General features: G+C 43.2%; 2 protein-coding genes across 4 annotated transcripts; both read right to left on the reverse strand.

Annotated features, from left to right (window-relative positions):
- Positions 1–56: 56 nt before the first annotated feature.
- LOC134082860 (zinc finger protein 316-like) lies at positions 57–4,900 on the reverse strand. Of its 2 annotated transcripts, none has more exons than XM_062538872.1 (5): positions 4,760–4,900; positions 3,542–3,768; positions 3,331–3,446; positions 2,263–2,403; positions 57–1,962 (listed from the first exon to the last, which is right to left on the reverse strand). In XM_062538872.1, the coding sequence occupies exons 2-5, from the start codon at positions 3,711–3,713 to the stop codon at positions 1,141–1,143; spliced, it is 1,251 nt and encodes a 416-aa protein (XP_062394856.1). In that variant the 5' UTR covers positions 3,714–3,768; positions 4,760–4,900; the 3' UTR covers positions 57–1,140. The 2 variants fall into 2 exon arrangements, with proteins under 2 accessions (XP_062394856.1, XP_062394857.1); XM_062538873.1 differs by having other exon boundaries at positions 4,749–4,811.
- A 191-nt stretch (positions 4,901–5,091) lies between these two features.
- On the reverse strand, positions 5,092–15,283 carry LOC134082861 (uncharacterized). 2 transcript variants are annotated; one of them, XM_062538875.1, is made up of 10 exons: positions 15,221–15,283; positions 13,847–14,410; positions 13,188–13,706; positions 8,686–12,329; positions 8,196–8,511; positions 7,889–8,047; positions 7,523–7,615; positions 7,220–7,421; positions 6,913–7,105; positions 5,092–6,744 (listed from the first exon to the last, which is right to left on the reverse strand). In XM_062538875.1, exons 2-10 carry the CDS (start codon positions 14,352–14,354, stop codon positions 5,467–5,469), a joined length of 6,912 nt encoding a protein of 2,303 aa, XP_062394859.1. In that variant the 5' UTR covers positions 14,355–14,410; positions 15,221–15,283; the 3' UTR covers positions 5,092–5,466. The 2 variants fall into 2 exon arrangements, with proteins under 2 accessions (XP_062394859.1, XP_062394858.1); XM_062538874.1 differs by having other exon boundaries at positions 6,913–7,108.
- Positions 15,284–15,455: the final 172 nt, after the last annotated feature.

Below are 15,455 nucleotides of genomic sequence, written 5' to 3' on the forward strand. Positions count from 1 at the left end.
AATCAAGTAAATACAGGAGAATGATACTCTTTCAGTCAAAATAAAACACAATGTAATCTGTAGCATCCCCTGGGGCAATTTCCTTTTAATAAGACATTTACCAGGTTGATAGACTGTAAAAACTGTAAATACACAGACAATTTCATGGGGAGAGCCAATCTTAGACCAAACATAACATTGTATTCTTGGTATTTGGCAGCAATAGCACTGGGTGAATTCCACCAAGACCATTGTCCATGTTGCTTTTAACCTCAGCACATTATCAGGGGGGAAATTATAATTATCTTGAACAATCAACTTGCGTCTTGGGTTAGACCCTTGTTTAAAAAGGCATCAATCAATTACAAAAAAAGATGCTTATTTCAACAAGTTAACATCCCATAATGAGGTTTTTTCTTCAGTAAATAAAATCACATACTTTAGTTTGTTATTAAACACAAAACACAAAATTAAATCACTTAAACCACCACTCAATGAATGCCATGTACATAATGATTTTAACAAACAAATGCTGAACAGAAGGCAGTCTTCTGGACAAAGGTAACCTCTCCTTGTCACCTTCTCTAATACAAAAGGCAAAATGAAAAGAAGAAAAAAAAACAGAATCAAAGGCAACATGTACCTGCTGCCTCTACACACACTTATTAAAAAAAGACCCATCTTACTCAAAAGATATTAATTAAAAATCATAATTAAAATACAACATTTTCCATTGTATCTTTTACTCTTGAGGAGGACATTGCTTTTTATCTCTGAATGACTGATGTAATGTGAGAGTAAGCCAAGCAAGCTTGACCCAGTAATATCTTGCTGTGCTCAGATGGATGCTGTGAGCCTGCATCCCCATCCCACACCAGTAAGTTCCACAGGCATAACCCACTGCCTGCACGGCACTAGCTTTGTGGGCTGAGTCCAGAATAAAACCTTGCTTAAAAAGTAATTTGACGACAGTGCAACATTCATGAAAAGCGACAAACGGTTGAAGACTATTCAACTAAAAACCACCACATTCTGTTCCATATCACTTACATTAACAATAAAAATGCCGGGCCTTTGTTACAAAAACAAAACAAAAAAGCTTGTCTCCCTTATCCTCTCATGCCACACACCTAACCACCACCACCACCACCAGAACAGGAATTATCTCTTCCCCCTTCCTGCTGGCTTCTTCTTCTCCTCCTCCTCCTCTTTGGTGTGGCTCTGCTGGTGCGCTTTCAGATTGCTCTCGCGGCCAAAGCTCTTGCCGCAGGTGGGGCAGGCGTGGCGACCGGCCGTGTGGACGCGGGTCATGTGAGCCTGCAGCTGCTCCGGCCGCGCAAAGCTCTCCTCGCACTCCCCGCACGGGTGGGCTTTCCGCGGGACAGGCTTCTTCTCCTCGGCTTTGGCGCTCGGCGTGGACTTCGGGGGTCGTCCTCTTCTGGCACCTCCACTGTCTGCTTTAGCCGGCTTAGCCGTGGCTGGTGAGGATGCCTCCGTGCCAGCGGCACCGGCCTCCGTCTCGTCCCCCGCCTCCTCAGTCTTTCCCTCTTCAGCCTCGGCCTTCTTCTTCCTGGGCTTGGCCTGTTTTGCCCCACTGGAGGCCTCCTCCTCCTCGTCCTTCCCTCCCTCTGCTGCTGCTGCTGCTGCTGCTGCTTCGTCCTTCTTCTTCCGCTTTACCTGCTGCTTCTCTGCTCCGCCGGCGGCGCTGTCCGTTTTGGGCGGTCTGCCGCGGGGTCGCTTGGCAGACGGGCCTCCGTTGCAGTGCTCGTCGCCCGCGTGGTTCTCCTGGTGCTGCAGGAGCTCGGACTCAGTGTTGAAGCCCGCATTGCATTTGGCACAGCGATGGAACAGCGATGGAGCCACATCAGTCGGGTGGACTGCCAGCCGGTGGTTCCGCAGTAACGCGGGACTGCGGAAAGTCACCCCACAGTCTTTGCACAGGAATTGGCGCTCTGGGCACACCTGCCGCCTGTGACTGGTTAGCTGCAGATGGACAGACGGACAGACATCATCAGACACTCACAGAGCAATAAGGGATTTTTTTGTTGCTGTGCAATAAATAGCAAAAACTACTTGAAAATCAAGTTTCTGAAAACATTACTGTCACAGCATACAGCAACATCAAAATACAATTTTGAAACCACAGGCAATTTTGAAATAGAAATTTGTGGACCTCTACAACCTGCTCAAGGAGAACACAAATGCAATTTAGACTGTAAGCAGTGACTTGTCAAATATTGCATCTTCCTTCTCCATATTCTTTTCACCTCGGGTGTTGCTTACCTCAGAAAAGGTGCGGAAACTCTCTTTACAGGTGCACTTGAAGGGCTTGTCCTCCTTGTTATGTGTGGACTGATGCTGGGTCAGCTCCTCAGAAGATGGGAAGGTGCGGTCACACACATAGCACGTGAAGAGTGTGTCACACTATCAGGGAAGAACACAACACAGTTCACAATTAATAAAGACACCAAAGACACCCCCCCCCCCCCCCCTATCAAATATCCCATGATAGAAAATATATTTGTTTCAATAAAACATTTGTTTGAAAACATTGTTTCCACACATGATTTTAGGTGATGATGTTTTTCAGGTTATAAAATTAAGAACAACAAAATACTGTAAATTTTTTTTTACAGTCAAAGTCAAGACAGTACTCGGTGCTACTTGGCAAAGGCTCTTTAAATTTACTGTGAAATGTTACCAAATAATAACTACAGAGCTCCGTGGGGGTCACGATGCTACTGTATTTGCAATGCTTTTCACTTTGTAAGGGAACAGTTACAAGGGAATGGAAAGGGGGCTCACTGTTATCCTGTTTTTTTTTTTTTTTTTTTTAATTTGCTAAACATGCTTCACATTGCCAGACATATTTAATGACAGAGGAGTGTGAGAGGATGAGAAACATGCTGTGAGGGACTGAACATACAGCCTACACCAGAGGTTCCCAACCTTTTTTGGCAGGTGATCCCATTTTGAGGTCACAAAATATTGCCGACCCCTATCATTTACGTGTAGCGAAAGAGAGCGTAATTCATCTCTGCTGTAACATCCAGATGCAAGCGGTAGGTCCATCAATCAAACATCTTGTGTAGGCTGTCTAAGTTTATTGTTACTTAGCTAGATTGTAATGAATGATCTGTTAATTAACTTGGATATCGTTTCACTCTTTTTAAATTTAGTTTATGTATAATTTTATGTAATGAACAAGTCAACTGTAAGATATCTCAACCGACCCCATTTGGATTTCAGGCAACCCCACAAGGGTCCCGACCCAAAGGTTGGGAAACGATGACCTAAACAGATGCCACAGTCCCAATCTCAACATCTCAACATAATATGCAGTAGGCCTACCTGCTGGAGCTGTTGCTTGTACTCTTCGCGGTGACTCTTCTTCATGTGCCTCTCTTTGGCTTTGGAGTTACAGAAGGTAATGAAACACTGGAAGCATTGCAGACTCTCATGTTGGTCTAATAACAGAACAAGGAAGAAACATTTAGATCCACATTTAGAGCAGGAGAGTGGCTAGAGGATCACTTGGTTACTTGTTAGGTCAAACACTCACATGGTTGTATGACAGGAGGTGGCTGTGGGATGACAATCGCCCGGTAAGGTTCTTCTAGTTTAACATCAGCAGGAGGATCCGTGGACGTGATCTCTTCACCCTTCATAACCATTTGCTCGATCTCTTCACCCTTCATAACCATTTGCTCGATTTTCACCAAGTCTGCATCCATTGTTAATTCTGAAGGACCTTCACTTCAGGCGTGCTGGAAGTTCGATGTCGGGGAACTGTGACAAAAGCAGAGTTTAATCAAAGATTAACCCTCTCTGGTTTAATGTACCGTTATGTTAGAATTCGTTCCGCCACATAATGGACAACTTCATAAACTCATTCAACAGCCTGTTAGCAGCTAACTTCCCTCACTTTCTGGTTAACAAATGAGAGTAAACGTTACATTACTCCCTCCCTCAAAAACCTATGTAAAATAACACGTTTATATTACTGCATATCTTTACTCCAAGATCGTTATCATTAGTACAATAACGTTAGCATTGAATTTGAATGTGATCAAGTTAACGTTAAGGGTGTCATGATGTTAGAAGGCAGCGTGATTTAAATGTTAAACTTATGCTTAGATTACTTCAGCTAACGAACGTGGATACAGTTAATGCAACAGACGTTATAGTTAATATTAAAATGTGATTGTGTTGAAACAGTCATTAACTAAACCTGAGAGAACACATTTACACGTACAGTGAAGACACTCTTGCACAAAGTTGAAAGGGTAGTAACGTTAGCGTATAGCTAGCTAGCAGACAATTTGATTAAGGCCCAATGTTTTCACGTAGCCTTCTGCTCATTCATTTTTTAATACAACGAAAACCAACAACAGTTTTCAAGTTAGCTACATGTCCGTTACAATGACTAATACGATAAACATTTCGGTTAATGTAATGTATAATAGCTTAATTAACTACTTGCATAAGACCGCTATGCTAACTGTAGCATTTTGACTGGCTAGCCACTTGGCTACAAACATAGCTAACTCGCTTCAGAAACGTTAGTCGAAACTTCGCTACAGCATGCTAATCTGCTAGCTAGCTAGCTAAGAGGAAGTACTCATTATTGCAGACCAGCAGCAGTCAAACGTCTATACATAGGGCGACACAACTACATGTAATTGTTTGCCACTTGATCAATACACTAGCGCATCCTACATGTGATTAAAAGTGCGTTGTTTTTTTGTACTGTAAGTAGTTGATCGTACAGTTTACTTACTCGCTGCCTCCGCTGCAGGGCAACCATGGACGATGGAGGAAACCCGTTTGGGTAAATGTCCCCTACACACGTGACCAAACTCTGGTGCAAAAGCGATGAATGCACTGTCTTCACAATCACTACCCTGGCCTGGGCTGATACCGTTCCATTTCACCACAGTCAAGTCTGTTGGACTGGACAGTCCCATTCAGCCCAATAAAAATAACCTAAACATGTTGAAAGTGCTGGTCAATAGCCTACTGCCAGAACAGAAGAGAGAAAATGAAGTTCAATCAACACAAGATTGAGACATTATTTTATTTTAAATTAAAATAAATTAAAAGTATTGTTTAACATAATTATTTAATTTCACAATATTGTGCTGTAGTCACAGGAAACACATTTTTCTTGAACATTCAAAAACACATTCAGACCTTATGGCTCTTTTCACAACAAATGTATAAAAAATATAAATAAATTAATGGACCATTGGCGGTGGGCCTACATAAATAAAATAATTACAAACACCTATTCCTATTCAATCAATCATTATATGCAAAATACAAGAGTAAACCCTTTTTCCTTCATTTTCCTTTTCATTTTTGTTCCATTGTTAAATGGAAAACATCTGTTTCCTTACATGGCTGCACATGGCAAAACAAGTATGAGACATGCCGGAAAATTAAAACACAAACATTCACACATTGCTAAATCAACACAGAACCAGCTCATACAGTCCCTTGGCTGTGGAATTTGAGAAAGCAGTTGTGATTGCGCGAGATGCACAGAAACACACAACACTTCAGACACCGCACTTGAGATGTCCGATCACATCCCCCAAATCGACACCTGGCTCCCTCTCCTTCGGCTACTTGTTCTGGCCAGTGGCCCACGCCGTCGTACCGTACGGCTGTGTCTGGAAGCGGTGTCTCAAAAACGGAGGCAGACCCTGGAACTGAGCCCTGTTCTGGTCTCTCTGGAGCCGGTGGATGGGGAGGAGTTGCATCCTGGGCATCAGCGCTGCTTAAGAGAATCAGTGCTTTGGAGACCTCCAGTCGGAATGCCATGAGGGACAACGGTTCCTGTTCATCAGAGCAGTCACCCCTATACTGCAGCCAAGAGTTCACCAGTGCAAGATCTGTAAGGTGCCACAGAACAGACAGTGGCCAGGCTGCGGGAGACAACGATAGGCAAGGCGTGCGGTAAGCATTGCGCAAATCTCGGTTGAGCTTGGCTGCTTTAAGTGCCCGCTCAAAGCCACTGACTAGAGATGTCGAACGTGATCGTCCCTTCACAGCAGCAGAGAGGATGAAACCATGATGACATCGAAATAGTTTCAGTTTGCCATCTGAGCTGACAAACTCATCACCTACTTGTCCCCTCGCCCCGCCAACTTTACCAGCACTTGGTACACCAGCCTCTAGAAGCTGCTCCAGCATGGAGGGAGAGGAGAGTTCAGGCTTGCAGAGAAACACCATCCCTTCTCTACTGTTTTGACCAGACAGGACCATGTGCTTAACAGTTTCTTCTCGGTCAGAGTCATCCAAGCTCAAGTTGAAGTCCACCACCAAACCACATGTACTCAGCATGACTGTATGATGTAGCGAGTGGGCGACATTCGCTGTGGTTCGCAGTAACCGCAGTGGGTACTGGCTGACTCCATGGTTCCCCTCTTGCTTTAGACCCTGACATGCTTTTTGAACTTTTTCCATCAACACACGGACTCTATTAAGTGGGTCAGTTTCCAATAGACACTGTGTACTGTATGTTTGTCCAGTTTTATGTGGTCCATCTGCAGTTTCTGACACTTGTGAATCATGATCTCTGGACTGGTGTACACTGCTGTTAGCAGACACAACATTGTCTTTCCCTTGAGGCTGCGTGGAACTGCTTTCTTCTGCAAGCCTTAGTTTTGAGAGAAGCTCTGAGAATCTGGAGGATGACATGGCGTCAGCAATAAGGGCAACTCGAGTGTAGTCCTCCCAATACAGCTTTGTGCTAGGAAACTTCAACAAGGAAAAAGAACAAGAAATGTGACTTACAACATACAACGAGAAATACAACAATGCACAAAGTACAATGGACGGTCTATAATGCAGTTAACTTCAATGCCTTCAGAAATTACATTTGTATGCATTACACTGTATTGTATGGCAATCAAATCAGTCACTAACCTGTAAGGTCCCCATGGCGATATGGATCCCAACAAACTGAGACACCTCTTTGGCCGTGACTGAACTTGACATTATAGATGCTTTAGCAGTGATGTTGGCAACATCCTGCCACGTCTTCCTGTCAAAATACTGAGTGAAGTAGTCAATTGGTTTCCTTTGACCATTTTGTGAACTAATACAATTCTGAGAGAGCCTGCTGTGGGAAAAATCAAGAGAGAGTAAAATCACTGCCCACTTCTGCATTCTCTAACCAGCAATATCTACACAATCTACCCTTTTCCTAATGTTAAATCTTTTATCAACATACTTATCATTCCTATGATCAGCTTCCTGGCTTGATCTATCAGGCGGATTTGCTGAGCCACTGCTTCTGCTACCATGGTAACAGGACATGGCAAGGGTTTCTGCTTCTGGTTTTGAATCAATGCATCCACTGTGTTCTATATCAGAACTCTGCTGAAGGAATTTTAAAAGTTCCTCAGTGTTGTGTTGGTCAGCTCCCATATCATCTGAAACAGAACAAAAATACGCATTTAGTAAGATGTTATTACAAAATCATGAATTTCAACAATACGACTTGTCATCTCCAATACAAATATAGAAGCTGTACCATTTTCAAAGGCACTGTCCACACATTGTGTTTCATGTTGGGTTGATATCTCACAGATGTCATCACACTCTTCCACTCCAGGGTTGCTCTGATCTGTGGAATAGATTTCTGGGTTTACTGTTTATTGTGTCAATAATTGTGGCCTCACATCCAAAAACAAGCCAAACATTGTGAAAAATTTAACAAATGATAGATTTTATTGGCTAATGTATTTCTTCTGAAATAATCAAAGTCTGTGTAAAATCTTTAACGGTTAAGTTCTAGGTGTATTGTAAGCAAACTGACAAATGAAATGTTGAGCTAATATGCATGTGCTATTATTTGCACTGGTATTCCAGCATTTCAACACCATATGAATAGACTTGCTTTCAGCTCTCTGTGGAAGATCCAGCAGCAACTCTCTGTCCTCCTCTTTTACTGGAAAGAAAATACACTGCTTGGCAATGGGTTGATGTACTGTTCGAGTGGTCGCCCCAATTGCTTTTTCTGCCACACTGCACTCCACTGGTGGGTCTGAGGCTGCAACTGATAATGCAAAATAAGAATCACGTTTCAAATCAAAAGACACTTTTAACATCTATAGTTATATTTTTACATATGAAATGGCTTTCTCAATAAGTGCATTCTCAATAAGAAAATATTAATTGAAAGAAATATATATTCCCCCACTTACGTGTGCTAGTACAGAGATGACTCTTTTTACCATTGGTGGGTTGTTGAATAAATTGAGGCTCATTCAAAACGAGTGGATCCTCCTCCTTCACCACAAACATTTGCACACCCAGCTGTTGCTCATTAGAGAGTGAGCGACTTATGAGAGGAGTCCTGGCATCGGCTCCCTCTAGGGATAGCACTGGTGGCATCACAGGTTGAGACTGGTCCTCTTCCTTAACATTCAACAACGCTGATGTCCCCAGCGAAGGCAATGTGGTGGTTCTATGGTCTGTGCTGGCCCCGTTGTTTGGTACATTCGTAGAGTCACACGCCACCTTAAATATTTAAATAAGAAATAATCACACACAATAATTGAAAACATACAATAATCCAAGAATCCATCCAATCCATCCAATCCAATGCCATTATTATGTAAATCCACTTGAAAACAAACAGGTACTGGAGAATATCAGAATCAGGTAATCATAGCAGTGCATGGCATCACTTACCATGTTAGAATCTTTGTTGCTCCCGCTCCCTCGCGATGTGAGAAACTTTTCTAGGAGAATGCCTGGCGAACTTCCCTCTGTTCTGTCTTGACTGTCCAGTCCCCCTTCCGATTTTACGATATCGACACTTGTAGTGACCGACTCCAGTTCAAACACCACCTGCTCCTCAGAGGAATCCTCTTGCGATTCTGCCATGTCAGATCTGGGAGGATTAGTGCAAACCTGAGGCCCATTCTCCTCCACAGATGTATTAGAATCAGCAGCCACTGGATAGAGCTGGTAGACTATCTGGCATTCGTCTGGATTGTCGTTCAAAGACTCCTGGTTGGCTACCGGTCTTCTCCCAGTGTTCCTCTTCTTCCCAGTTCCTCGCCTGCCTCTTCCGCCTCCCCTCTTTCTACCTCTTGTCGTATTGCTCCTGTTCTGTCCAGATGTCTTCTCCTCTGTGTGCACTGCCATTTCTACATCCTCTTCTTTGATCTCTGGAGGGTCAGTGGAGGAATCTTTCACTGCAGTAGTTATGTTTGAATTCAAATCCACCACAAGTTCAAGATTCTTTTTATTTGTAGGACATTCAAGGTTGGGCTCATTCAAGTTTGGGAAATTCTGATGGCTTGGTATCACTCGTAATTCACTAGTTATCTGACCATCTTTCTGAAAGCTTTCTGATGAGTCAATGTCCTGAGAGGTGACAAGCTGATCTTCATCTTCAACAGTGACTAAGTTAACATCTAGAGGCAAGTCATCTTTCATGTCTTCCTCAACAGTCCCATCTGACTGACAAATGCTCTTAATCTTATCACCCACCTCCTGTATCTCTGACACTTTATCACCAGTCTCTAAAAGGTCACTTGTTGCTTTCTGATGTTTGCCTGGCCTTGGTGACCTCTTTTGGACCTTAGGGATTGTCACCTGTTCTGGCTCTGACGAACATGTTGAGAGTTCCTGTGAAGGGGTCTGACACATTGGAGTAGATTCTAGACAGACACTTCTCTGTAGTGGCTTGCTTCTTTTAGAACCAGAAGAGAACACTTTCAACCGTTTCTCTGTGGTGACTCTGTTGGCATCTTTTTGCGCCTCCTCACATTCACCTTCCACTAATGTGGATGCATGAGGTAGAGATGGAGATGGGCTGAGAGCTGGAAAAGACACTCTTTCTTCCTCTCTATCCCCAAGACCTAATTCCACCATCTCTGTCTCAGCATCCCAGTCTGTTGCTAGACCAAGCGTTTTGGGACAAACAGGTTGTTCTTCATTTGATACAGACGTCTTGACATGATCCTCAGACAGTATGCCATTTGAATTGCCACAGTGTCCACGTGTTTCACCAGAGTGGACAGCTGCCATATGCTCCTGTAAGGCGGACACATCAGAAAAGTTCGCCCCACAATCACATATCGAGGAATGGGAGGTTGGTGCTATGTTTCCATCAGCTTTTGTGGTCTTTCTTTTTCGACCTGCCTTTACCTTTTTGTGCAGGGATGAGCTCTTGACATTAGGTGAAGATGGGGACTCTACAAATGCCTGGATTGGCCTTTTTGGATTCTTGGACTTGGTTACCTTGTTTTTATGATCTTCTGTTTGTTTCATTGGAGTCTTCTTAGTCTCCTCCATGGAAGCAACTGAGGATGGACATGAAGGCACTAGCTCTAGCTGTGCTATAGGAGCATCCAGTTTGTGAACTTTCAGCTGTGGCTGTTTGTGTCCCTTCAGTAGAAGCAGGACATCTGCCTTGACTTGATTAGGAGATACAGTCTCAGGGGTTTCCTCTTTCTCCTGCAGTTTCAGGTTTAAGCTCTTCTTTACATTCTCTTTCTTTGTCCTTTTAAGGGCCTTTGGCTTTTTATTTTTTTCCTGCTTCTTTCTTTTAGGTAGAGGTACTGAAATCCCCTCTTTCTCAGTCAGACTATTGTTACTAAGTTTGTGAATTTTAAATTTTCTTTTCCTAGACTTCACCTGTGATTTTGACTCTTCTACCTGCGACCCTTGTTGTTCTTGATCCTGTGGTTTATTAAGTATTTCTGTTTGAGTTTTATTTTCAGAGCTGTTTATTTTCCCTGCTCCGTCTCCCTCTGTTTTTTTCTGCCGGGAGTCACCTTTCTCTTGTAGTTTAACATCATCCCTCTTTTTTGATTTCTTAGAAGGCCCCATTGTTTTAGAGAGTTTTTCTTTATTGTTTTTAAGACCAAACTGCATCAGAACATGACCTTTTGTTTTTGATTGTTGGGTCGTCATGAACTCTGGAGGATGTGGAGCTGACACTTTCTGCTGTGTGATGACAACTGCACCATTATGGCCAGTTTGTTGTTTCAAAGGGTTATCTGAAATTTGCCTCTTAGATTTAGCTTTCTTGCTTGTTTTCTTTGCAGGTCTCCCCTTCTTGAGCTTCTTTGGTTCAGGCAACTTTGTGGTCACTCGACTTCGAGGTTTCTGCTTGACTGTAATAATTTCAGCGGTGTCCGATTCATATCTAGATGGTTGAGTGTGTGTCTCAGCTATGTCTGAGTCGTGTATAGATGGCTGAGTATGAACTGATATCTCCTCACTCAAGTGTATCTCTGAACTAAACTCATGTGCATTCCCCTCTGTTTGTTCCATGCCACCCTTAAGTTCATCAGAAGATTTCAGATGTGGCTGTCCAACATCCTGCTCACAAGCATTTCCAGCATAATTCTTTGAGTCTTCAGGTCTTTCAGTTGATGCCAAAGTGACAATCTGTGTTTCCACTGGTGTCAAAGTAACAACTTGTTCCTCTGTCTGCTGTAAACCTTCTGTGGCTACAAGTGACAGGGTGTCACCTGGGGTCATATATTGCATTTTTACTACTTCTTCCTGGAGGGACACCATATGTCTGTTTTCATTTTCAAGCTCAGTGGTTGGAATCAGGGAGGATGACTGATGCAATTCAAGCAACTGTATTTGTCCACCATCTTGTTCAGTCTCAACTGTATGGTTGAACGAAATGGGTCCACTCACTATCGTTTCAACTGAGCAAGCAGTTTCACCTGCTTTGTCTGTACTTTCAGATATTTGCTCTAACTCCACTGTTTGAGACTGACTGGTCTCTGATTCAACAGGTCCTGTGTGGTCTTGCATTAGTCCATCTGACTGAGTTATTTTCTCTACGGATGAATGAGCATTGGTCTCACCTTGTCCCCCATTCAGTTCTGGTCCTGTGGATTCAATGTGTTGTTTGGCTTGATCTGAATCTTCAGTCACCAGCTTTAACTCCACAGAAGGAATCTGCGTCATGTCGAATCTGATTGGCTGAACAACACCCGGCAATGGCTGCAGATTCATAGTCTGTGACTGAAATGACACTGGCTCCAATCCATATATGACTAGCTGATTCACCTTTTGAACGTTTCCAAGTGACTCTATGAGTCTCTTAATTTGCTCCGGCTCAATACATTGTGGTGTCTGTCCACTAGAGTGTAGCCGAAGGATTGGTGTTTGACTTATTGTTCCATGGGTCAGTAAAGGTGGCGGTGGTCCTTGATTGAGTTGATGCTGTTTGACCAGAGCACGGCCAGGAGGCATATTTTTGTTCTGCGAATGTTTGAACTTAATGTGGTGAAGTTGTGTCTTCTCCGTCTTAAACATGGCTTTGCACTGTGGACATGAGTATTTCCTTTCTGATGGACCTGTAAAACAATATATAAGTAGATAAAATGCCACCGGCGAAACTGCTCATATGTTAAAATCGTATAAACGTAGCACAAATTAGCATGCAAAATGCAATTACCACATTTGAACATGAAAGATTTATGAAGACACAACATAAGACTTTTATCATATTCACGTGAAATGATCTTACTACAGTCCAAGATACAACTATACAGGTACAGATGTACAGATTCGAGTAAAATCTCATAAACAACATTAAATCATGATTCAAATGACTGTACAGTATACTTCAGAATTAATCTAGTCTGCTAAGGCAAAACTAGTTTTGCCTGAGATCGGGGACCAATCACAGAACAGGGGGGAAAGCAAGACGATGATGAGCTATGCACAGACGCATTTGAGTGGTGCCCAATGAACGGATCTCAGATCTCAGATTCTGGGCATTTTTTCAAATTTTGAGAAAATGAAAGTTTGGTTGCCAGACCACATCTCATTTGAGAAGTGGTAGGCGCCAGCCAGGCTAGAATTAATCAGCAAATTGTGAGAATTGAGAGACTTCAAATTTTAGATAGCTCTTGTGATATATACCTCTCTCCATCAGGTGACACTAGCCAATTAGTTGTTGCAGAAATACTAATAAATCATCAGAGCATATTGCATACGTGTGTTAAAAGTGTGGTTTTCAGTTACTTGAGGCGTTATGTTCAACATGTAACACATCAATAACAAATAAATAACAGCAAAAATATCGTATTGTAGTAACACAGTAATAATTCCTGGCAGTGTCACTGTTTATAGCACTCTTAGTGTTGCTATAATTGATCTTATATAACATAAGAACATCTAAAATGAGAGACACATAAAAAACAACTTACCGTTGCTCTTCTGTTTCTTTAATTTTGTAGGAGCATTTGTCCCATCACCGTTTTCTTCCCCTTCGTCCTGTGTGTGGGTCTCTATATGTCTTTGCAGTGCTTTGGGCATGCTGAACCTCTTGCCGCACTCTTTACACACGTATGGCTTCTCCCCAGTGTGTGTGCGGCTGTGATATTTGAGCAGAGTCAAGGTCTTGCAGGTTTTGCCACAGTCTGAGCATTTGTACCCCTGGCTGCTACAGTGGATCTTCTTGTGCGTGGTGAGTTCCGATGATCTCTTGAACGCCTCCCCACAGAGGAGGCATTTGAAAGGCCGCTTTTCTGTGTGAGTTCGCTGGTGTGCCATGAGCTCGGTGGAGTTGGCGAAATGCCGGTCGCAGACGTAGCAGGCGAACAGAGAATCTCCCAGCATGCACTGCTCATACTCCGCTGGGTGGCTCATCTTGAGGTGCCGCTGCTTGCTCTTGTCATCGCTGAAAATGATGTGGCACTCAAGACACTGCAGAGAGAGTTGGGAGGCTAGGGAGGGACACAGACAGACAGCGAGTGAGAAAGAAATAAAAAATACATCAGACGCATGCAAAACCTCAGCTGCACAAAAAATGCTATGCATGTAAATTACAAATGTCATAATATTGGTATTGAGATAGAGGACGTACAAGTGAGAGGCATAACTGTGGGTTTTGTCATGTCCAGCTTCAGCGGGTCCATTCGATTCCTTTTGGCAGGAATATTCCTCTTTGCGCCTGTGGTGACGCCAGCAGCCTTTGCATCTTTCTTAATGCCAACAGCAGCCTTGGGATCTGGAGACTTCCCTTTGGCGGGCGAGGTGCTGCCATCGTGCTCTTTGTTTGTGGGTACAGGTGTTGTGCCCTTGGCAGCAACCGGCTCAGTGGAAGGACTGCACTTCAGCTTAAATGTGTCTGGGAAGTGTGGTGCACTTGTTGCTTCTTTTAGGTCCCCCGGGTGAGGCGCTGCATCTTTAGGGGTGCTGAATTGTGTGCCCTTACCAAATGTGTCAACATGGGTGTAGTTCTCTGACGCACCGGCCGCAGGAGAGGACTTGGGGTATTCCTCAGACGGGACCCTGGGCTTTGGGTCACTCTCCGCAGTCCCACCCTCAGGACTTGACCTCAATTCACCCACTGCCCTATTTAAGATGTCCATGTCCTGTGCCTTTTATTCCGTTCACAGAATGTTTTGAATTTGTTGTTTGATGGAAGCTAGAAGTGGAGGAGATGCATTGGGCATTACTAAAGGCAGCAATAAACAGCAAGCAGACCATAAATGTAATCAGTTGCAGCAACATTCCACTTGAACACACCTTTAAATAGCATTCTATCTTAAAGAACATTAGCCTATATCATAAAGACCTATTTGCTCAAGCCAGTTTTGTTTGTTTGAGGTTTTCTTAATCCGTTACAGAGGACCATGACTTGTCCATAACCCTGGCTACCTCGATCTATATTACTCTTCATATAGCCTAATAAAAGGACCACAACACCAGCTGGAGTCAACATCCCAATTCACTTAAGCATTTAGAATGAACAGCCATCTTCGGGCGTGTAGTCCGATGCGCAAATTTGATAAACAATGGGTAGCATAGCATCTTTAACATTTCTGTAAGTCAACAAAAACATAGTTTCCTTAGGCTAGCCTACTTTGTGAACATAGCCGTCGTAGACTGATTTGCATTGACTAAACGTTTAAACGTAGCATTCATTGCCCCCGATTCAGGGCCTATTTAGACATTAGCTGAAGGTTTCACCTTATCCTACCCAAGCTACATCAAAACATTATGCACTGCAATTTGTTGCATCTTTAACAATTCGTTTTAGCGCTCTAATGCTTTGAATAATGTCAATTTCGGCTACCAAAAGCCAGTCCATTGTTTAACCAGATGTCTGTCTAGTTCATCTCCATAAAGAAATGGTGGTCCAAGTATTATTGAACGCAATTTCGCACTCCGTTTGATTGTTCAGATTATTTTCGTCATGCAATATTTAGGAGATATGTATGCCGTATATACATACCTATGTTAGTTTCCTCGGCTTAGACATCTCCACAACACAGGAGGACATAACGCTAGTGTTGAGATGCAAACCCCCATACGTCACGATACCTACATCACACTGCACTATGGGTAATGTAGTGCAATTACGTTGATCTACCACCAGAGTGCGCAATTATGCTCGCTAGGCCCGATGACAAAGGCCAATGCACCTGTACAATGGCCATATTTTTGTCGAAGACAATGAAAAAGATACA

Source organism: Sardina pilchardus, chromosome 6, assembly GCF_963854185.1.
Source record: "Sardina pilchardus chromosome 6, fSarPil1.1, whole genome shotgun sequence".
Taxonomy (NCBI): Eukaryota; Metazoa; Chordata; class Actinopteri; order Clupeiformes; family Clupeidae; genus Sardina; species Sardina pilchardus.